Below are 19,406 nucleotides of genomic sequence, written 5' to 3' on the forward strand. Positions count from 1 at the left end.
CCTTACTTTGCAGGTCATATTTAACATTCCTGAGTTACTCTTCATGTTTCACCTTGCAAACAAAAATAGTTTTCTGTGTTAAAAATAAATAAATAAATAAATATATATATATATATATATATACACACACACACACTTATTATAAATAACCCTCCACTATGTTATGGTCGTTTTTGTCCCCACTCACTTCCTTTTTTTATGAACACATGCTATGTTAAAACCAAATGTAATAAAATTTCCTGAAATGTGGGGATTTGGTCAAATTTTGTTTCCAACTTTGGTTTTTTAGTTAATACGAATATACTTTTTTTTTGTTTTAATCAACCAACATTTAGCTTGGAACACAATAACTACTTTTTCAACTCAAAATTTGAGTTAGGTCTTCTACCAGATTGCATCGTTTCTCAATTCTCATGTAATTGCCTCAGTTTCTGAAAGAGGTGTTACTAATCTCCAATGGGATAATGAACATAACATCATCTTGATTTTAAGAAATGGTACCCAAGGAAAATATTTACAAATTGGAAGCTTTCTCTCGTCACCACTGGTAGACTGAACTGTGAGCTATATAAGTAGTTTTGATGAATAATTTTTTTTTAAAAGTGAATAAAAACATTACTACAAAATAGTCAAAACGCAGCCTAAACTGGCACAAAGCTAAATTCATTTAGTTGCAACTCACTGCATATGACCCCATTCATAACCCCACTTCTCCCAAAAAGTATAAAACTTCCCTGTGGTCTTGTTGAAGCAGAACTATATTGGCACACTCGCCTTCATGTTGTTACCCTTTCAAAAGACCACAATGTTCAAGTTAGGGTGAGAGTGCAATTTTCTCTTCACCTTGTTTATGTCGTCGTGGCTTCCTTGAGTTCAACCAAACAAAAGAGGTGGTGCTTAAATCTTTCTTGCTTCTTGTAATTGGCTCCAGAAATTAACACAGGACCAGAGAAAATACCACACTAAGAACTTTTTGGACAAAAACATATTCATACAAATTCCAGAATGGACACTTGTTAAAAATAGCATGATCAACAATTGATAAAAATGCATTTCTTGCAGACAAATGGCATATAACAATCTCTGATATGTACATTAAATCCAATTATTATGTTTACGTTTATTGTCTCTTTTTTACGTTAGAAATTTCGAGTACCTTTTCAGTTAACTTTCAGTTTTCAGTTACAGTAATTGTTTACAAGTAATGACAATCAAGATATAACATTGATTAATTGTTTTAAATTTAATTCCGGTCGTTTTCTGCAATTGTGTGTATTCGAGGAAAATGGCAAAGTGTAGAAATATGTTTTTGAGCAGTTTCGTAAGACCACGCCTCTCGGTTTCTGATTGGCTACTCGACCCACCTGGAGGATGAGCAAACAATGTTCCTTTTCCGGGATTCCGTTGTCGGCCTAGACGAGCTATGCGATCTGCTATCGGCTAAGTAAGGTTGAACCGAAACTACTTCTCATCCACGAGGGAAATCGCTCACGATTTGGATATTTAGGTGCGTGTGGCTTTCTTTTGTCAGTAATAACGGTAAAACGGTGTTGAATATTTGATTAACGGTGGCAGCCAAAGAGGCGCAGTCGACAGTGTGAAGGTTTCATTGCTCGTTGGCTAACTCCGTTAGCGTTTGCTGTCGCAAAAACTTTCCAGCCAAGGTAAGAGCAACAAATCACGCGGAAACTGCGTGAAAACCCGTTGTTTATGTCATGTCATTTGGGATGACACGTAACGTTGACGGTCATTGCATTAATTTAATGTGGTCGAGTGTGTTGCCTGATGATGATGATGCCGAACACTGCCCTGGCCTGTTCAACGCCAGCTCTCAATTAGGACAGATAAGTGAAACACGGCGTTATGGTCTATCAGCTGGTGAATAGTAATCAGAAAGAAAACAGCAAAGGGTCATTGGGGTATCGCTACGCATTAAACTGATTGCATTTTGCTTGACTGGACGCCTGGTGACGCGAACGTTAGCTTCAGCTGTGAATTGTTGCGGCAACATGACGGGCGACGCGGCGATTTTAGGATTAACATCCATTATAGTGCAGGGATGGGGGGGATTTGGTGTGGGGCAGATGAGATGATTACCAACAGGCGCAGTGTCACGGTGTCAGTCCGACAGCTCCGGGTTTGTCCCAACTCGTGTGTTTGTTAGAGGGGCGTGTCCAAACGATCAGATTTCGCTTGTTCCTCCAGATCCGTTTTCACTGGGTTCCACACCGCACGAACTCGTTTTTCATCTTGTGACCGGGGGGGGGTTGATTAAATCCACATAGAAGACATAGACCCGTACATTTATTGTTCACCACAACGGGTTTTACTACAGTATGTGCTGTTGTAGAATTTAGGACTATTATACGGCAACACTGCCAGATGGAAGTTCCTCTTCCTTGCTGCTCAACTACGTTTTAATTATTATTATTATCAACATTATCATCATTTTAATTATTTTATCATTCTTAGACTATATTTCTGGGAAAACGTTAAATCTAGTTATTCTCCATGTTTAGAAAGAAATGGAGGCAATGATGATGTACTTAAACATGTATCCATCCATCCGCTCCTCCTCACAAGGGTCACGGGGCGCGCTGCAGCCTATACACATATATACACATACACATACGGCACATTTGACAAAGTTGTATCCAATCCAATAACATGAAGGGGAAGTCCATCCATCCATCCATTTTCCGATCTGCTTATCTTCACAAGGATTCACGGGGGGTGCTAGAGCCTATTCCAGCCGTCTACGGGCAGTAGGCGGGGGACACCCTGAACCGGTTGCCAGCCAATCACAGGGCTCACAGAGATGAACAACCATCCGCGCTCACACTCAAACCTAAGGACAATTTGGAGTATTCAATCAGCCTGCCATGCATGTTTTTGGAATGTGGGAGGAAACCGGAGTACCCGGAGAAAACCCACGCAAGCACAGGGAGAGCATGCAAACTCCACACAGGGAGGCCGGAGCTGGAATCGAACCTGGTGCCTCTGCACTGTGAGGTTGATGTGCTAACCTCTGGACCACCGGGCCGCCTAAGGGGAAGTCAATTCAAAAATTATTTTTACAATTATGTGTTATATGCGGCTCCTCTAACCTGAACACACTATTGTGATTAATACAGTACTGTCTTTCTGCAATACGAATCAAGCAGCGAAATTGACTTTTTATCTATCTAAAAGGGCAGTCATTTTGCCACTTGCTGTCGACTAAATGATATCAGAGTTGCTCAGGGCTCAGGTCTTGACCAAACATGACTCACTTGTTTTCTGAGTTTGGTGATGTGACATTTGCAAGCTGAGCTGTGATTGGTCATTACCTGAGCCCTGAGCAACTGTGATCTCATTTTCATTCAACAAAATGCCCCCAACTCTCATGAGATGGATTAAAAAAAACAGTTTTGCTGCTTGATTAGTATTCCGCACACAAATAATTTTAAAGAGAATTTTTTTATTGCCTTCCCCTTTAAACGGTCTCAGAATCATGCTATTTTAAGCTTGCTTTCCACAGTTAACTGTAGACATATATATGATTATCTTACATTTGGCACAATGGAGATATAATTTCTTATGAAATATGATTCATTTGGTGGCTGTTTACGAAATTAATGCGGTATTTGAGGAAGTTGGGACTTTTCCGACTCCAGACTCGGAAAAGTGCACTTGAACTGCCCTTTGAACTGGGAGGTCCGAGTTGCATATTTGGAACAAAAAAGGAAGCGTTCACTTATTGATGTCACTCGACAATGGTGACCTCCCCCCATGGAGACAGGGACCCTGATATTATTTACAAACATTATAAACATATTTATTAAAACATTAATTTAATTACTTGCTATAACTTCACGTAACAAGTGATTTTTCACTGACTGGGTGAAGATATGCCGTATTCACCCTGCATTAAGTTATTTGGTGAAATAAATGAAATGAAGATAAGCTATTCCTTTATTTATATAAATAAAATAAATGATGAAGGTTTGCTGCAGGTCACATGTGTTGCGATGAACCAGAACAACAAAAAAACTTATGAGAATCAGCCATCTTTGTTGTTTACTCTCACCTCAAATGCGTTGAGGTCGAAGGTTTGGACAACCCGGCTGGGATAAATCCAATTTCCCACCTCTGTAGGTAAAATGGGTGGATATAATTAAAAAGCTTACTATTCTTCGTTGTGTCTTTATGTTTTAATAACTCCTCCGTGTCGTAAGGTAGTGATGGTGAAACAAAAACTGACTCATATACATTTTTCAGAAGTTAGTCAATCTTCCTGCAATGTGCTTGTCCGGGTTCTGCTTCTGTTGAATATGTAATGTGATACATAATTAGCTGTTGAGTATAGTGAATTGAGTTTGTACTGTCTATGAATTTGAAGGAAGTTTTCTCCTGCTAACTGTTGGGAAGAAAGCAGTAGAACACTCAATGTCAAAAATAAATGTGTCCCGTGAGGCCATTTGACATCCAAGTTGTTTTGATATCTAACCAAAACGACCCAGAAGAGATTCAAGTCAAGTCAGCTTTCTTGTCAAATATGCTCTATGTGCAACATACAGCATAGATGAAATTTCTTTCTTTCATTCCAAGTTAAAACCATCATAAATCCTGTTAACTTTACAGTCCATACTTCAAATAACATTAAGTTTAAAATATTATGTAAAACATTGCCGCTCTCTTAGGTGTGTAAAAATAAAGTAAAACCACTCACCTGACAGGTACATAGCATCGTTTTATAGAGTGTTCCAGAATTAATTGCACTGTGTTTTGGGTAGTGTATAGAAAGTGCATTTATGTTAGCTACTGGTAGATCAAATTAATTTGTGTATGTAATTGGTATTGCTCATATTGTATTAACCAGCCAGACCTTTTTCATGGCACACCAAGGTCAATCTATCGGTAATATCACACTTAGCTTCGTCATCACTGTATTATTCTTTGGCGGCATCATATATAAAATACAACAAAGCCAAATAAACCACACTTAATAAATCTTTCAGATCAGACCTGGGCCAAGTACGACCACAATCTCCGACTGGCCCTCACAATGACCAAAAAGTCAAAGTAACATGTAAAATACATGGGCCTTTTATTTTGAAAAATGTTCTTTGTATGTATGTATACACGTGTGGGCGCGAGTACAAGCGAGGTAGCGAGCAAGAGCTATGACTTGTCTGAAATGTAGCCAATTTGGCCACGTTTTTGCTATCTTTAGCAACTTGTTGGACTCCTTCGGTAATTATTTTTCCCTAAAAAAGAGAGTGGCAAAAAAGACAGCAATGGTCCTGATGTGAGCAACATCCTTATTTCTTGCACGGTGAAAGGGAAGAGGGCCTGATAATACTCTATCAAAATCTACAGCTTCATATATCGGGTGTATTATGAGTCATCACCGTAGCATGCAGTTGGTGCAGAAAATGAACGTTATTTTTAACTGTTAATATGTAATTCTAATAACAGCCAAGAGGTTTGTTTAAAATGTGTATTTTCAAATGTATAACATTACACATATATAACATAATCAGGACATATAGCAATTTATTGAAACAAGACAATGCATATTTTTTTTCAAAATTCATTGAAAATAACAGAAAAAGTTGGCAAGTGTTCTAATTTCTCATGTGTCCCCTGAGCAAAGTTAATTGACCACCTCTGCTTTAGATAACTGTTGTAGGGACCCGCATTTTCCAATTGTTGCCACGTCACGACCTATTTCATTTTTACGACCTCTTTGAATCTGTATGCCCCTGGTTTAGAATCACTGCTTTAGCTGCTCAGTGAGGTGAAGGAGTCTCACATTCTTTGCGTTCATCATGAATTATGATGGTTTGAATTCCCAAATTTTCTTTGCCTTTTGAGATCTGTTTTACCAGAAATTGTTTCGCGTAAAAACAGAACCCTTTCAAGGCCTTCTTTGTTTCGCCAACATCATCGTTACTCTGCTCGATAAGGGTACATTGAGACAGATAACAATTCACATTCACACTGACATATAGGGTATTTTTTAAATTATTATAATTTTTTTTTTTTACAGGGGCTTCCTTCAATCCGCCATCACAAGGTGTGGAAGAATAATATCACGGGGACAAGCTATAAGGACTAACACGCTTTAGAGAATGTAACCGCCATGTTGCAGATGGCTGTGTTTCAAAGCTGCACAATGGGAGAGGAGGTCAGTGTGCAGAGAGTGTGGAGGTGGGAGAGGTTTCTACATCCAGACCTGGACGAGTACAGTGACGCCGCAGTGACGTGCACAGAGCTTCTTTTTGGAATGAGTTGATTTCTTTTTTTGATTTTTTTTTTCTCTTTTGTTTCCCCTCCTCTTGCCACATTGACATACAAACTGAGGCCAGCGGTCTCAAAGGATCCGTCATGGACTTGGCGAGAGTTTTATAAGGATATAGATGTGACTGTATACATTTGAGCCACTTTCCAAAGACGCCTTTGGAGTTAGATTTGGACTTTTCTCCAGTTCTATATCGCTGCTGACAGTTCAACAGTGTGGAACCGTCCCGCCTGCAGCCGTCAACCATCCTCAACTTCTTCCACCCACCCACCCACCCAGTGCCTAAATAAGCCCCTTTGGGACAATTACACAAGTCATTAGCAGCTACGTGCTCAATCCTTTGCCTGGTTTCCTCATTGTGCATCTGCTCTGCGTCTGCTGGCCCTTTATCCGCCAAAATCTTTAATTTTCTGCTCCCTCACTTTGGGATTTACTTTTTATTTTCGTTCCAAGCTAGATAATCAGAATTTAAGCACAACAATTGGAATTCACTGAAAATACTGTCTGAGGCTGTGCTTTTCTATGCTCAAGCAGGGTTGTTACAGTGAAAACCCAATTATCTTCTTGCACCAAACGCAGTACCATTGAAGCCATACAAAAATATTTATGAATTTCCTACACATATTTTTGTATCACCTTGCTCCTGCTTTTTTATGCTTAAATTATAATTCTGCATAGACAATTTTATATTTACATACTATAAACATGCAAGTAGAATTGTTTATTGCTGTATGATTTTAAAGCGTATATATTTGATTGAGTGTTGTAGTGCTGGCTAGTCTTGCCGACTGTTTCCATTCATGTGCTGCTTGCTTCAGGGTAATCCATGGCATCTCCCAGGCAAATGCCAAATTTGTCATATTAACTGGTCGAACAGCATTGAAGTAGCTAGGCAGTAGATAGGTACCTCTCGCTTGGTCTTCCTCCCATTGCTCCATCTCTGATGCCGGGCTTCAGCAGTGGGGGTGTTGGGGGAGGAGTGGGTGGCCAGGTTTCTGCTCCTCCCCGTCCTTTTAAACCCAGCCGATATGTTCCGGTGTCTGCAGCTACCACCTTCCTCGTCGGATCCACCACGCTCTTCTTCTGCTTCACGTGAGTCTCTTGCCGTCGACATAGTGTAAATTAAATGATGCGCTGTGCGATGTACAGTATCTTCTCACTGCATAAAGGAAGTGCATGAACACTGAATACATTTTTTTTACATTGTATCTTGTGGGTGCACAGTTTGTCATATTTGGGTCCACAAAATGATGGCAAGAACTGTTTAACTTTTTATGCTGCCAACTCATAATGGATTCAAATCCTTTTTTCCTGCAAACTGTGTAACGGAAGAAAGTAAAAACAGGTTTTGGAAGTGTTTTCTCCCCACATTTAGAAGTCCATTTACATAGTAAACAGAGCTGAGTGGACTGCTGGACAGCATGCCCGTCTCATAGTTGATAGGTCCTAGGTTTGAATCTCGCCACAGGCCCTCACGTGGGGAGGTTACGTGTCATCCCAGTGTTTGCGTGGGTTTTCTCTGGGTCGTAGGGCTTACTCCCAGAGGCAAGGAAAAGTGGGATAGAAAATGGATGAACAGATCTTGTTTAAAAGAGCCCCAGGTTGTCCAATTTCCCCTCGTTGAGGTGTTGAGTAGGAAATGTTCATGAGCAACCGTTTTTAATCCTATAATAGCTTGCTGCCAAGAGCTGAAAGCCATTATTTCCCCACTGTGTCAGTATGGAGCAATGACACAACTTCACTGATTCAGTTCCACTTACCAACGTCTCTGTTGTCAGTTGACCATGTGACTGCAGGAAGTCCGGATTTCTACAAGGCAAAACACACAATACAGACAAATCAAGAACTTGAGTCCTTTCATTGTGCAGTGATGAAGGAATGACTGATAAATTCAGAGAACTGTGGGTTTTTGTTTTTAAAAAGAAAACATTTTAATGACCATGTCTTTTTCTTTTTTCTAGCTGTCCTTGGTTGTACGACTATTTCTCCCCCGTCATTCCCATTTATATTGCTGTGATCTTCCTCTTCACACTGGCCAACTTCTGTATGGCCACCTTCATGGATCCGGGAGTTTTCCCCCGAGGTAAAGATAATGCTTTTTTTCTTAGCTGTACATAAGGATAACGTCACAAGTGTGTCAGGTGCATACAAGCAAAATTGTAACAATGACACTGTCATAGTATGAGGTTGGACATTATGATACATTTGAATGCTCTTGCTCAACTACAATATTTAATTTGACTCCTTGCACTTCTTGTTCAAATAGCTGTATACATCTATTCACACAATAATCATTCCAAACATTTTTTATTTGGGCTGCCATTTTATCTATATGCTTACTTAGCAACTTTTGCACTTAAACACTAAGTGAACCAGAACCAAATTTGTAATGGAAAATGCCTTGTCAAATTCTTTTTCTGTCACTTATAATTTGGTACGGTTTCAGTAAAATAAAGTGTTCCTGTGTCTTAAAGTTTCAGTCATGCAAACCCAGTTAATTCCATTTGATCCTGCCAGTTGTAAAGCAGCTGAAGTCTTACCTTATGTCCCCCACCACCCCTAATATAGCGGAGGAAGATGAGGACAAAGAGGATGATTTCCGCGCGCCGCTCTACAAGACTGTGGAGATCAAAGGCATCCAGGTGCGCATGAAGTGGTGCTCCACCTGTCGTTTCTACCGACCACCCCGATGCTCACATTGTTCGGTCTGTGACAACTGTGTGGAGGTATGTGGACAACACTTACATTGTCTGACTTGCTTATCATAAATTGCCCACCACATTTATGTGTCTATTGAGAAGGTTTTGCAGTATACGCCTTACCTGCAGGTCTCACTGACTTTAGCCCTTTAGCATCAAGCAAAGCTTGTTCGTGTGCCCCAAGTAAAAACAGGTGTCACGTGAGTAGAATGCTAGAGTTGACCAAAAGTCAGTTAAAAGCTTGAATATAGCCAACTTGAAATTGTTCTTTTGAGCCTTGTGAAAGTCGAAATGCGTGTTGAAATCATATTCTAAAGTCACACTCAATTAAAATTGGAATTACAAAGTAGCCTGGCGGACAAACGTTGTTTGAATTGAGCAGTTTGTTCATGCATGTCTCCCATTTGAATTGTAAAATATTCTTTATTGTGAAAAACATTTGGATTTAATTAAAAGGAAAATGAATTGAATACACTGTATTTGAATAGCGTCCTGCCACTATTAAATCCATCATCGTCACCTAATTATTTTAGAGTACATTATGTGGGCTCTAGCATGTGTGAAAAGTGACTTTGGTTGTTGCTGCTTACAATTTGTCTTACAATTTTTCTCCCAAGCCTGGATGAAAATAATGGGCGGTTTGCATCAGCAAGGACATGGTTTTTTTTCCCTCTTAGATAGAAAGATAAACTTTGCCAAACAAATCATGCAAGCGACTCGCTGCCGGGATCGTTGAACTCACAACTTGTTGCTGATTATCTTTTTTTTTTTTTTTTCAATGTTTTCAGCTCAGGTGGGATTTTTCTTGTTTGTGTTTATTTTAGTGATATTGTGATAATGATAATTTTGGTCGTCATAATTGTGATAAGACATTTTCACGTAGTTTCGGCTCCAATATTAACAGTGCATTAGTTGTGTTCAAGTGTACGATTAAATGAGGTTGACTTTTGGATGAAATGTGTCCTGGATTCCTGGTCCGAATAAGTTCTCCTCTGTGCTTTGTCAGGACTTTGACCACCACTGTCCCTGGGTGAACAACTGTATTGGTCGGCGCAACTATCGCTACTTCTTTCTCTTTCTGCTGTCACTCACCACCCACATCGTGGATGTTCTTGGCTTTGGCCTGGTTTATGTGCTGCACCACCGCCAGCAACTCGACATGCCACATGCTGCAGTGACGTATCCTTAATGCTGTGTCCACGATGCAAATTGCAGCAATTGTTCCTGATGTATTAATTTTATTTTTCTTTGCTCGTATTTGCCTTTGTTTGGGGGTTTGGCTTGTCTCCTTAGCTTCTGCTCCACCAGTATGGCTGTGATGTGTGTTGCTGGTCTGTTTTTTGTCCCAGTTGCTGGCCTGACTGGGTTCCATATTGTGCTCGTGGCTAGAGGTCGGACCACAAATGAGCAGGTATGTGAACATTGAGACCCTTTAACAACACCACTGAAACTGCAACCTCTCTAAATTATTCCACACCGCACACATTACTTTAATCAATGGACTCTTCTTTTTCAAAACGTGTTCTGTTTTTTGTTAGATTTTTAACGTATGTTAATCGGCATGGTTTTGGTTATTCTAAACCCGTAAACCGCTATTGAGTTCTTTTGAAAAATGCTCTACAAATTAAATGTATTATTGTTGTTGTTCGTTAATGCGGCAGAGAAAATTAATGCTCATGTTGTATTATTTTTCCTTCTATCTCCCGCACTCTTCAGGTGACAGGAAAATTTCGTGGAGGTGTTAACCCCTTCACAAATGGCTGCGCGAGGAATATTTCACGTGTGCTTTGCAGCTCACTAGCACCCAGGTCGGTTTTCCCTTATCTTTTAAAACGCTCTTTGATGAATTTCTTTTTTCTTTCCCTACTGCTCTCCCATTTTTCTATTGAGTCTACATTGGAATAAATAATGAGTGACATCGACATTCCTTTTGTTCAGATATACGGGTCGTTCGCGGAAGCCTCAGACTGTCGAAATACAGCCTCCCTTCCTCAGGCCGCCTCTCACGGAGGCACAGCTAGAAGCCAAGGTCCTGGACAATGGTATCCAGAATGATCGACACAGCACAAGAGTAAGTAGAGTAAACACGCCCAGACTATTCTATATCGAAAACGTATATTAGTGGTACAACTACCTCGATTTAATAGTGACCGAGGTAGTTTCTTTTTCAGATAGGAGCTGTCGTTTCGCCATTTTTCCCTTCCTCCCTCATCGTCTTTTGACTTGTGAGCAAAAATATACAAGTGCTGAGATAATGACACACTTCAAAAACAAGCAGTTCTTCAACCCTTCAAAAAAGCCAAATGTTTGCTTCAAGCTGTTTACTGCCTCTCCCATTGAAAGTTTACTGCCAAACCAGTTGACTCCAGCGCAAGTCCGCACATTAGTTTTTTCTGCGGTTAGGACGTTGCTATCTGTGGGCGCTGTCGAAGTGGAGTGTGACTTTGAAGGCCCAGCCTATGGTGGAATAGTCGTAGGCAAAAGTCACAGGGTAGAGTGGGTGAGAGACGTGGTTGGTTCGGTTGTTCTTTTTTTCCTATTCATGTTTATCTTCAGCCTGTTGTCCCCTGGTCCGTTTGTATGATTCTGTAATTGAAAATCTGTAATTATCAATATTGATGGAAATGCAATACTGTACTTAAATTGTGAAACATTTTTCAACCATATCGCCAGCCCAACTAAGCATATACAATATGTTATGTTTAAGAAAGGTGTTTAATCTTTATATTGACCAGTTTAGTTTACTTTTTCATAGTTAGGTTGCACTCTTATTAAAGATGAAATATTGTATGTGAAAATTACATCAATTCAGTTTTTGTTTTTTTGTTTTGTTTTTTTGCCCGTGTCCTTATTTTGAATAGTAAAAAGGAAAGATTATTATCAACCAAAATGAAAAAAAAAATGGTACTGATGAGCTGTAAGCATTTTGCTAATGGCGCAGAGCTTGGGCCCCATCACATGCAAATAGCAGTGGTTCACTGTTTTTTACATACAGTGAAAAGTGACAAAATCCTGTTTTGAGGGAGAACTTCCAGTTTAATTTTCAGCATGATGGTTTTGTCCCTGTGGTTGTCTTTTTAGTCCAAGAGCAGTTTGGATCAAATGGAGAGCCAGTCAGCAGACACAGAACCTCCACCTCCCCCTAAGCCAGAACTTCGTTACCCTGGGCTGCCTCGTGGTGACGCTGAGGGTAGGACACACACACACACACACACACTGTTTTTGTGTGTGTGTGTTTTCAAGTTTTCTTTCCTAATCACACGCTCCCTTTTCTGAATTGTAGAAAGCAGCTTGTTGACAGAAGGAGTGCCACCACAGTCTGTGTACAAGTACCGACCTGCATACAACAGCCCAGGAAGGAACCACAGTGCCCACACACATGCCGGCAAGGTACTAGAAGACATGTTCATACTGTATCATAAGGATGGTGTAAGATAGCAAATACGGTCTAAATGTGCCGCACTGCAGCCTGTCTGCTGGAAGGAGTTAAATCAGAACTTGGAAAAACTTGTATAAGGAAAACCGAGCTCCCCTGCATTTACCTCCTACTTCTGATGTATTCCCAAATGCTTTGGAAACTATTACTCTATCCTCTCTCTGATGTCCTTTGTGGTTAACACCAAGCCCCTCTTTTTTTGTTTTTACTTGAAATTGATCGTTCAGTGGCCATCGGTTGATCAGTAAGTCCTCAGCAAGTGTCGTGTGTGTTTCCCCTTGCCAGTCTGTATGTTGGAATGGATCTTGCCCTTCCCCCCCAAAGTGCATTGACTGGAATGCGTATTCGACATACTTTGTATTTCCATTTCTGTCTTTGACATGCAGCGTCAGTGCCTGTTCAAACCAGTCAATGTTTCCAATGCAGTAGTGTGATGATGGAGTAGAGCACAGATTAAGCATCCCCACCCAACCCGTCCACCACCCCTCTTTTATTCCTGTTGGAATCTGTCGGATGACCTGTGTTTCTGTGCTGCCTCTGCAAATTTTCCTGTGGTAACATGGGGACTTCTTGGTCTTTCTTCATCCTCTCCTCACCCGCCATGCTCATCACGGTCCCTCCCCTTCTCTCCTGTGTACACCTCCCCCGACTGTCTCTATATCTATCTCTCCTCCACTCTGCTCTCTTCAGGTGATTCGCGGGGAGAGTCTCGACTCTCCGTCTCCCTCTATTCTTCACTCCAGCCGCCATCCCAGTTACCGTTCGGAACCGAGCAGCCTGGACGGGGCCACAGTGGTGGTGGGTGGTGCGGGGGTGATCAGAGGGGGAGGGGAGAGGGGTGAGGGCCCCGGAGGCTTAGGCAGGACTGTCGGTGGGGTCTCAGGGGGCATGTCGGGCTACACCCTGACCGGGCGCTCCCACACCTCGTACCCATCCTCTCTGGTTCTGTCCACTGGGGGGTGCCACTCCTCCAGCCTGCGCTCTGCGCACATGGCACACAATCCTCTGGCCACCCTTCAGTCAGAAGGTACCACAGACACCAGCTACAAAAGTCTGGCTAACCAGACCCCTCGGAACGGCAGTCTGTCCTACGACAGCCTACTCACGCCATCCGATAGCCCAGAGTTTGAGTCTGCCGCCCACGAGTTGTCGCCGCAGAAACCTCACGCCCCATTCCCCTCCGCGACCGGGGTTGCGGTCAGAGGCCAGCCTGAAGCGGTGTTCCCCAGTTCTCCGCTGCAGGGCTATACGTCGCCCTTCCTCTCAGCTCAGCTCAGCCAGCAGAGGGAGGGCCATCTGCTCCAGGGCTCCGCCACTTTCTCCTCCCCCCACAGAGCCTACCTGCGTGCCGTCAGCCCGCCCCCTCTCTCCGGGCCTCCCGAGATGCTGCACCTGCTACAGCATAACCACGACTCCTCCTCCTCCTCCTCCAGAGTTCCCCGTAACTCTGTGTCGTCGTCCTCCTCTCCGGGGGCTCGCTCGCCAGAGCCTCCCGTCTCCCCGCCGCCTCGTGGCCTCTCCCTGGGCAAGTCCCAGTCTGACACTGGGGAGGCGGGGCCCCAGCACAAGCTTCGGGCCACAGTGGTACTGGGAGGGGGAGGAGTTGGAGGAGGGCATCAGGCTCCACAGTGAGTAAAGATACGTCGCCATCGTCACGCGTAGCCTGCTCCTCTTCCTTTTCACTTTCTTCCTAATCGTCCTTTTCTTCCTCCCTACTTTGTGTCAGCCATCCTCTTCTTCCCTGATCTGTGTGAGTCTTCCTTTTCCTTCTTTAGTTTCCAGACAGACAATTAGTCTAAGGAGCATGCCGGCATGCGGTTGTTTTCATCCAGCAGCCTTTTTCTTTTGTCGTCCCATTTGAACACTGTAGAAAGTTGAAGAAGAGAGAAACCTTAAGCTGTCTTTGGAATCGACCGCCAATTTCCCTATGCCCTATATGTGGTACCCAAAATTTTTACACAAAATTCAAAAATACTTGGTTCTCCAGGTACTACCATCTTAATCAACATTAAAATCTAGGCTCATATGTAGCTGACAGGCCCAAGTGTAAATAAAAAAAGCATAGCTGCGGTTTATTCCTAAAAGTTTAATTTAATATTAAACCACTGTAAAACTATGCAACATTTGAACATTAACACTGCTCTTACATGTAAATATAGAAAAATTCATTGCATGTAAGTCAATTAAAAAATATATCAAGAATTGTTTAAAAACAAACAGTTCTAAAAGAGTAAATGCAAAAGCATTGTACAAGTTAAATGCAACTGAGCTGTATTTAGCAAATTTACTCCAAAAAAAAAACTGAAGCCGATATAACATTGCATCGTCAATTATTCTGTCTTTAAAAATGACTGCATTACACAGTGCTGTCTGAATTAAGTCCGCCATTTTGTAGCACAGTTTGACTGTGCAGTGAGTACGTTATCTCCTGCATAGCGACTTCCGTGTATCTTAAAGTACGAAAAAAAGTCACTAGAAAAGCAATGAACTGTACTGTATCCCATGATGCATTGCGCTGAAACAGAAAAATAGGCTACCATGAGCAGCTATCGTGCAAATGTTTAAGTGCAGTTGCTTTATTTGTAGTAATTTTGGAAACCGTCTTCATCTTGAAAAGCAATTGAATGTTATTGTAATTTATTAATTCGTTCAAAATTCTTTATGGAACGTCCACTAGTTGTTTGTCACAACAATCATGCAATTACGGCACTCGTGAGTCGTGTTCTCAAAACTATTTTTCATTTGGCTGGTAGGTGAACTATATAGTCCACCGCACAAAAGATCCCTTTATAGTGACGAGGAAATGAGCCAATGATTCCGAACTCAGCCTTAGAGTTTTTGTCTACTTGATGTGATTTTCAAAATAACCCCTCTCACCTCCATATGTCATCCTCCCCCCTCCCGATTGCCCTCCATCCAGATCAACCTCTCGCACAGTCTTGGCCAATCACACCACATCTAAACCAGGGGGCGGAGTGAAGAAGGTGACCGGTGTCGGAGGGACCACTTACGAGATATCGGTTTGAGCGACAAACGGTCTATTCCACTGAGTAGGAGGGGAAAAAAAGTCACTGGACAACTCCCACTTGTCTCTTCTTTGAGCTGGACTTTATTTACGACCGCAGAGCCTAAAGCCACGGCTGTGAGCGCACCTGCCTGCCGCTACCGACTGGCCTTTTCAATCCGAACAAAGACCCCACATGGCTCTTGTTTCACAGGCACAGACCGTTTGGAGGCTCTTTCTCCAAGGACAGAACATGCACGCATACAGTTTGACGTGATTACATTAGGACACAGTATTTTTGACACTTGAGTGTGGCCGATTGAATTTTGAGGAGGACATCTGAGTGTTGACCAACAAGGACCGTCTTGATTATGGACCACACATCCTGTCGAGTGAAAAGCATTGCGAGCATCCAACCTATAAAACACAGTATCCTTTTAGTTTTATAAATCCTCGTTTTTAAATATGCTTTTTATATAAATGTTTAAGATCTTACAAATTATGAATGGGTCCTTTCGTCAGGCGGGGAAGATGACTTATCGATGAGGGTGGCAAGTGTATAATGTGTATAATTGTTTATTTTTCATTACAAATGTGTTGCCTGTTTATAATTGACGGCTGCATCAGCCACTCGTGAGCTCTTGCCGAAATTGTCGTGATTCAAAGAGTCGACCTCGGACGTGGCAAACAATTGAGCTTTATTTTCAAAAGCCACAGAAAAACGTGGAGTGGAACGCAATCTTTGTTGAATGTACCTGTGTAATGTTTTTGTGCTTGAGGCGTTATGCAAAATCAGTTTTGTAGCTTTAAGGTCATCGTCTGTCTTGTTTCGGATGCTTGCTCAACTGTTTTGATCCTTTCCACGGATGACCAGCCAATTCGGGGCAGCAAGGCGGGCTTATTTATTTCACCAAAACAGAAAAAGAAAACGTAGTTCAGAGCAAAACACGTCAAACCAGTTGCTTTTAGTTGTTTTCAAAGTTTGGATACATTTTAAAGAATGCAATATACTAGGGATGCACCGAAAATGGTTGGCCCAAAAATGGCCCAAAAATTACACAAACAACACAATCAAAATAGGATGTTGTGCATGCAAAAACCTGTCCAGTAAGCATTCTGGGCAGGCTAAGCAGACTCATCTCAATCTTCTTCACTGCCATGCTTTCAAGTGTTGGGGATCATCCGTATTATGTTACGGAAACCCTCATCATTAAGGCCGTAATATTGGTTATTCTGAGTTTTTTTTTTAAAAATGGGGGTTGAAAACCAGCAAAAGTAGTTGGTAGATAATTGCGATATTTGACAACCCGCATGACACGCTCGTTTTGTTGTGTTTTTCTCACATTTCATATGAGTGGTCACCTTAACACTGGGTTTTTCCCTCCATTTTGTAAAATGCTTCAATTCAACACAGAGAATCTGCCGCCCAGCCGCTGCTGGCTGAGCAGAAAATGTCATGCGTGCCGAATTGAAGTGTTTTACCGCAACGTATGTCCTGTATGTCATTTGCTAGTCATTTGGAGGCCCAAGCCAAACAAATTGTTCTGGAAGTGAATTTGACAGCTCTCCCTGATAACATTAGACGGAAGACAGGAGTGCCAACCAGTCTGCAATTACATCTAGCGATCAGAACGTTTTAGATATTGGGGGGGGGGGGGGGGGGTCATTCTTATTCAAACGTTGTTTCATCTGCAATTCAGAGACTGGCAAAGAATGAAAATCTGGAGCGCCAGGTGAAGCATTTTACAGTACAAGCGAGCTACGATAGTGATGTTTCTGTCCTTAACACACAGCAAAAGTGCACCCTTGCCCCTGCCTCTGTGTCAGGTCTCCCATTAAGTTAGGCAGTGATTTCCCTTTCACAAACCATTGGAGCTACTTCATTTCTCTGTTTCGTTCATATCTTGGATGTTGCTCATCATGCGTACGTGTGTGTGTGCACATGATAATGGGTTGATCACGGGTGGTTGGTTGGCTGCTTGCAAAATAGGTATTTGATCAAAAAAGGTTGGGCACCCCTGGTTTAGGGCCAACAAAAAAAAACAGACAAAGTATGTGGCGCATCACTCCGTCGTGGCCGCTCACGGTGGACCATGGTTGGCCACCGAGGACTGCCTCGATGGTGGCCGTGAATTTGTACGCATTACTCTGACTTTGTAAAGTTCTTGTACTTTATGAAGCATCAATTTGACCTTTTATACTAGCCTCAGCAAGCTGCTTATTTTTAACAAGCCTATTTTCGCGCTGTTCTCAAGCACGCATCTCAACGATCAACGAGCGGCGAGAGTTTGCGCACGTAGCGAATGTTATTCTTTCATTGGGGTTCATTCAAGGTCACAATCGGTCGCAAATATGTTCGGCCAGTTTATCATTTTAATTATGAACATGTTCAAAATTTGATGGCAAGAAGAAAAACTGTTTGCAACCATTAAAACTGCCCCACGAATTTGCGACCTTGAACGAACCCTCACGAAAAAATAACTCACTACGTGCGCACATACTCGCAAACCCACCCTGATCAGTGAGATACGGGCTCAAAACAGTACAACTGCAGGCTTGTCAAAAATAAGTAGTTCGCTGCACTCGTTTTTGAGACTCTTAACGACATTGAACGAAACCTGACATAAAAATTAAAAAAGACATTCGCTCCGTGCGCGCACACTTGCAAAACGTTGCCGCTCCGTGAGATAATTGACGATAGGAACCCGGGAGCTTGCACTAGACAAAGTTGGCAACGTGTAGAATATGTTCAGTGGAGGATGTTTTCCCCGTGGGTTTTAAGATATAATTCATTTGATGTTTCAGTTTTCTGCCTTGGTTTCCTCATATTTGGTTTCTGCTGAGAATTTGAATTTCGGTGCATCACTAGAATATACAGTGCCGGTTATCATGCAGGACTGGTTTGCAATGAGTCTTGATTTTTCTTTAAGACCATTTATAAGGGCAACGCACATTTTTGCTTTTTTTCTGCTGATATATTTAACTTCTCCTGACATTGTGTATTGCAGGTCTTTTTTTTTGGGGGGGGGGGCGCTTCACATTCAGACATGTCTACTAGGTACAAGTGACTTGAAACCCCAGCAAAAACAGCCAAGAGGTTTCATAATGAATCAGTTATCAAATTAACCTACAACCATTTGAACAGTTGTAATCATTTAGAGCCATTGCTTAACTTGGTATTTTTCAAATCTTCAGATTTCATTCTGCCAACAGTAATGTTTCTGTAATATCTGTAGCCCCACATGAAAGCAGAATGGTTAGCACGTTTAATCAAAAGAAGCATCTGCTTTTACTTTGGAAAGCAATGACCGAACAAATCCCTGAAGCGATTTCAAAAAGATTGGTGAGTACATCAGTCCCCCTCTTGTGTGTGAAAAATTGGTTTATAGTACATTTGAATTCCAAAATAAAATTGCATTTGCTACCTTGATAAAAGATTCTAAAAATATTCAATAGTGACAACCACATAAAGGGGGAAAAAGATGGGTTTTGTCAGTTCATATTTGTTCAAATTGGGCATAGTATATATATATATATATTTTTTTTTAACCCAATCAAGGATTTGATTAAGTTCAGCATGTCTTTGGGGAAAAATGTACTTTTTCTTTAACGGGGACTGTTTGACATTCTCACTTCTGCCAGGCCGTGTCTTCATCATGCATGTTCATGCTGATTGTTTCCCCGGTGTGCAAATGTGACTTTTTTTGGGACCCCTTCCCTAGGATCACAATTGAGTCGACAGAAATGGCACAAGCAGCTGAAAAAGAAATTAGCAAACCTGTGTTACTTTCCTCCCGCTGAACAATTCAAACCTGTGTGAGTACAGTATGTTGACAATACTTGTGAGAATAAATATTGCTCATGTGGGATGGGAACAAGTTTCACAAATACCTGTAACACATTGAAGACTTTTCCAAAATTGCCTTATCAAGATTTTTTTGAAGATGTCTTCTCAGAATAAAAGGTCAAATTGATGAAACG

The 19,406-nt window shown here is 41.7% G+C and overlaps 1 protein-coding gene across 3 annotated transcripts; it reads left to right on the forward strand.

Annotated features, from left to right (window-relative positions):
• Nucleotides 1-1,399: 1,399 nt before the first annotated feature.
• On the forward strand, nt 1,400-19,404 carry zdhhc5b (zDHHC palmitoyltransferase 5b). 3 transcript variants are annotated; one of them, XM_086136353.1, is made up of 13 exons: nt 1,400-1,664; nt 6,035-7,378; nt 8,248-8,369; nt 8,855-9,012; nt 9,992-10,164; nt 10,294-10,396; nt 10,702-10,793; nt 10,924-11,056; nt 12,067-12,175; nt 12,269-12,375; nt 13,112-14,049; nt 14,148-14,171; nt 15,342-19,404. In XM_086136353.1, the coding sequence occupies exons 2-12, from the start codon at nt 7,230-7,232 to the stop codon at nt 14,164-14,166; spliced, it is 2,103 nt and encodes a 700-aa protein (XP_085992479.1). In that variant the 5' UTR covers nt 1,400-1,664; nt 6,035-7,229; the 3' UTR covers nt 14,167-14,171; nt 15,342-19,404. The 3 variants fall into 3 exon arrangements, with proteins under 3 accessions (XP_085992479.1, XP_085992461.1, XP_085992470.1); XM_086136335.1 differs by lacking the exon at nt 14,148-14,171; XM_086136344.1 differs by lacking the exon at nt 14,148-14,171 and having other exon boundaries at nt 1,400-1,507.
• Nucleotides 19,405-19,406: the final 2 nt, after the last annotated feature.

This window comes from Hippocampus guttulatus, chromosome 2 (genome assembly GCF_054856545.1).
Source record: "Hippocampus guttulatus isolate MCC_2025c chromosome 2, RoL_Hgut_1.0, whole genome shotgun sequence".
Lineage (NCBI taxonomy): Eukaryota > Metazoa > Chordata > Actinopteri > Syngnathiformes > Syngnathidae > Hippocampus > Hippocampus guttulatus.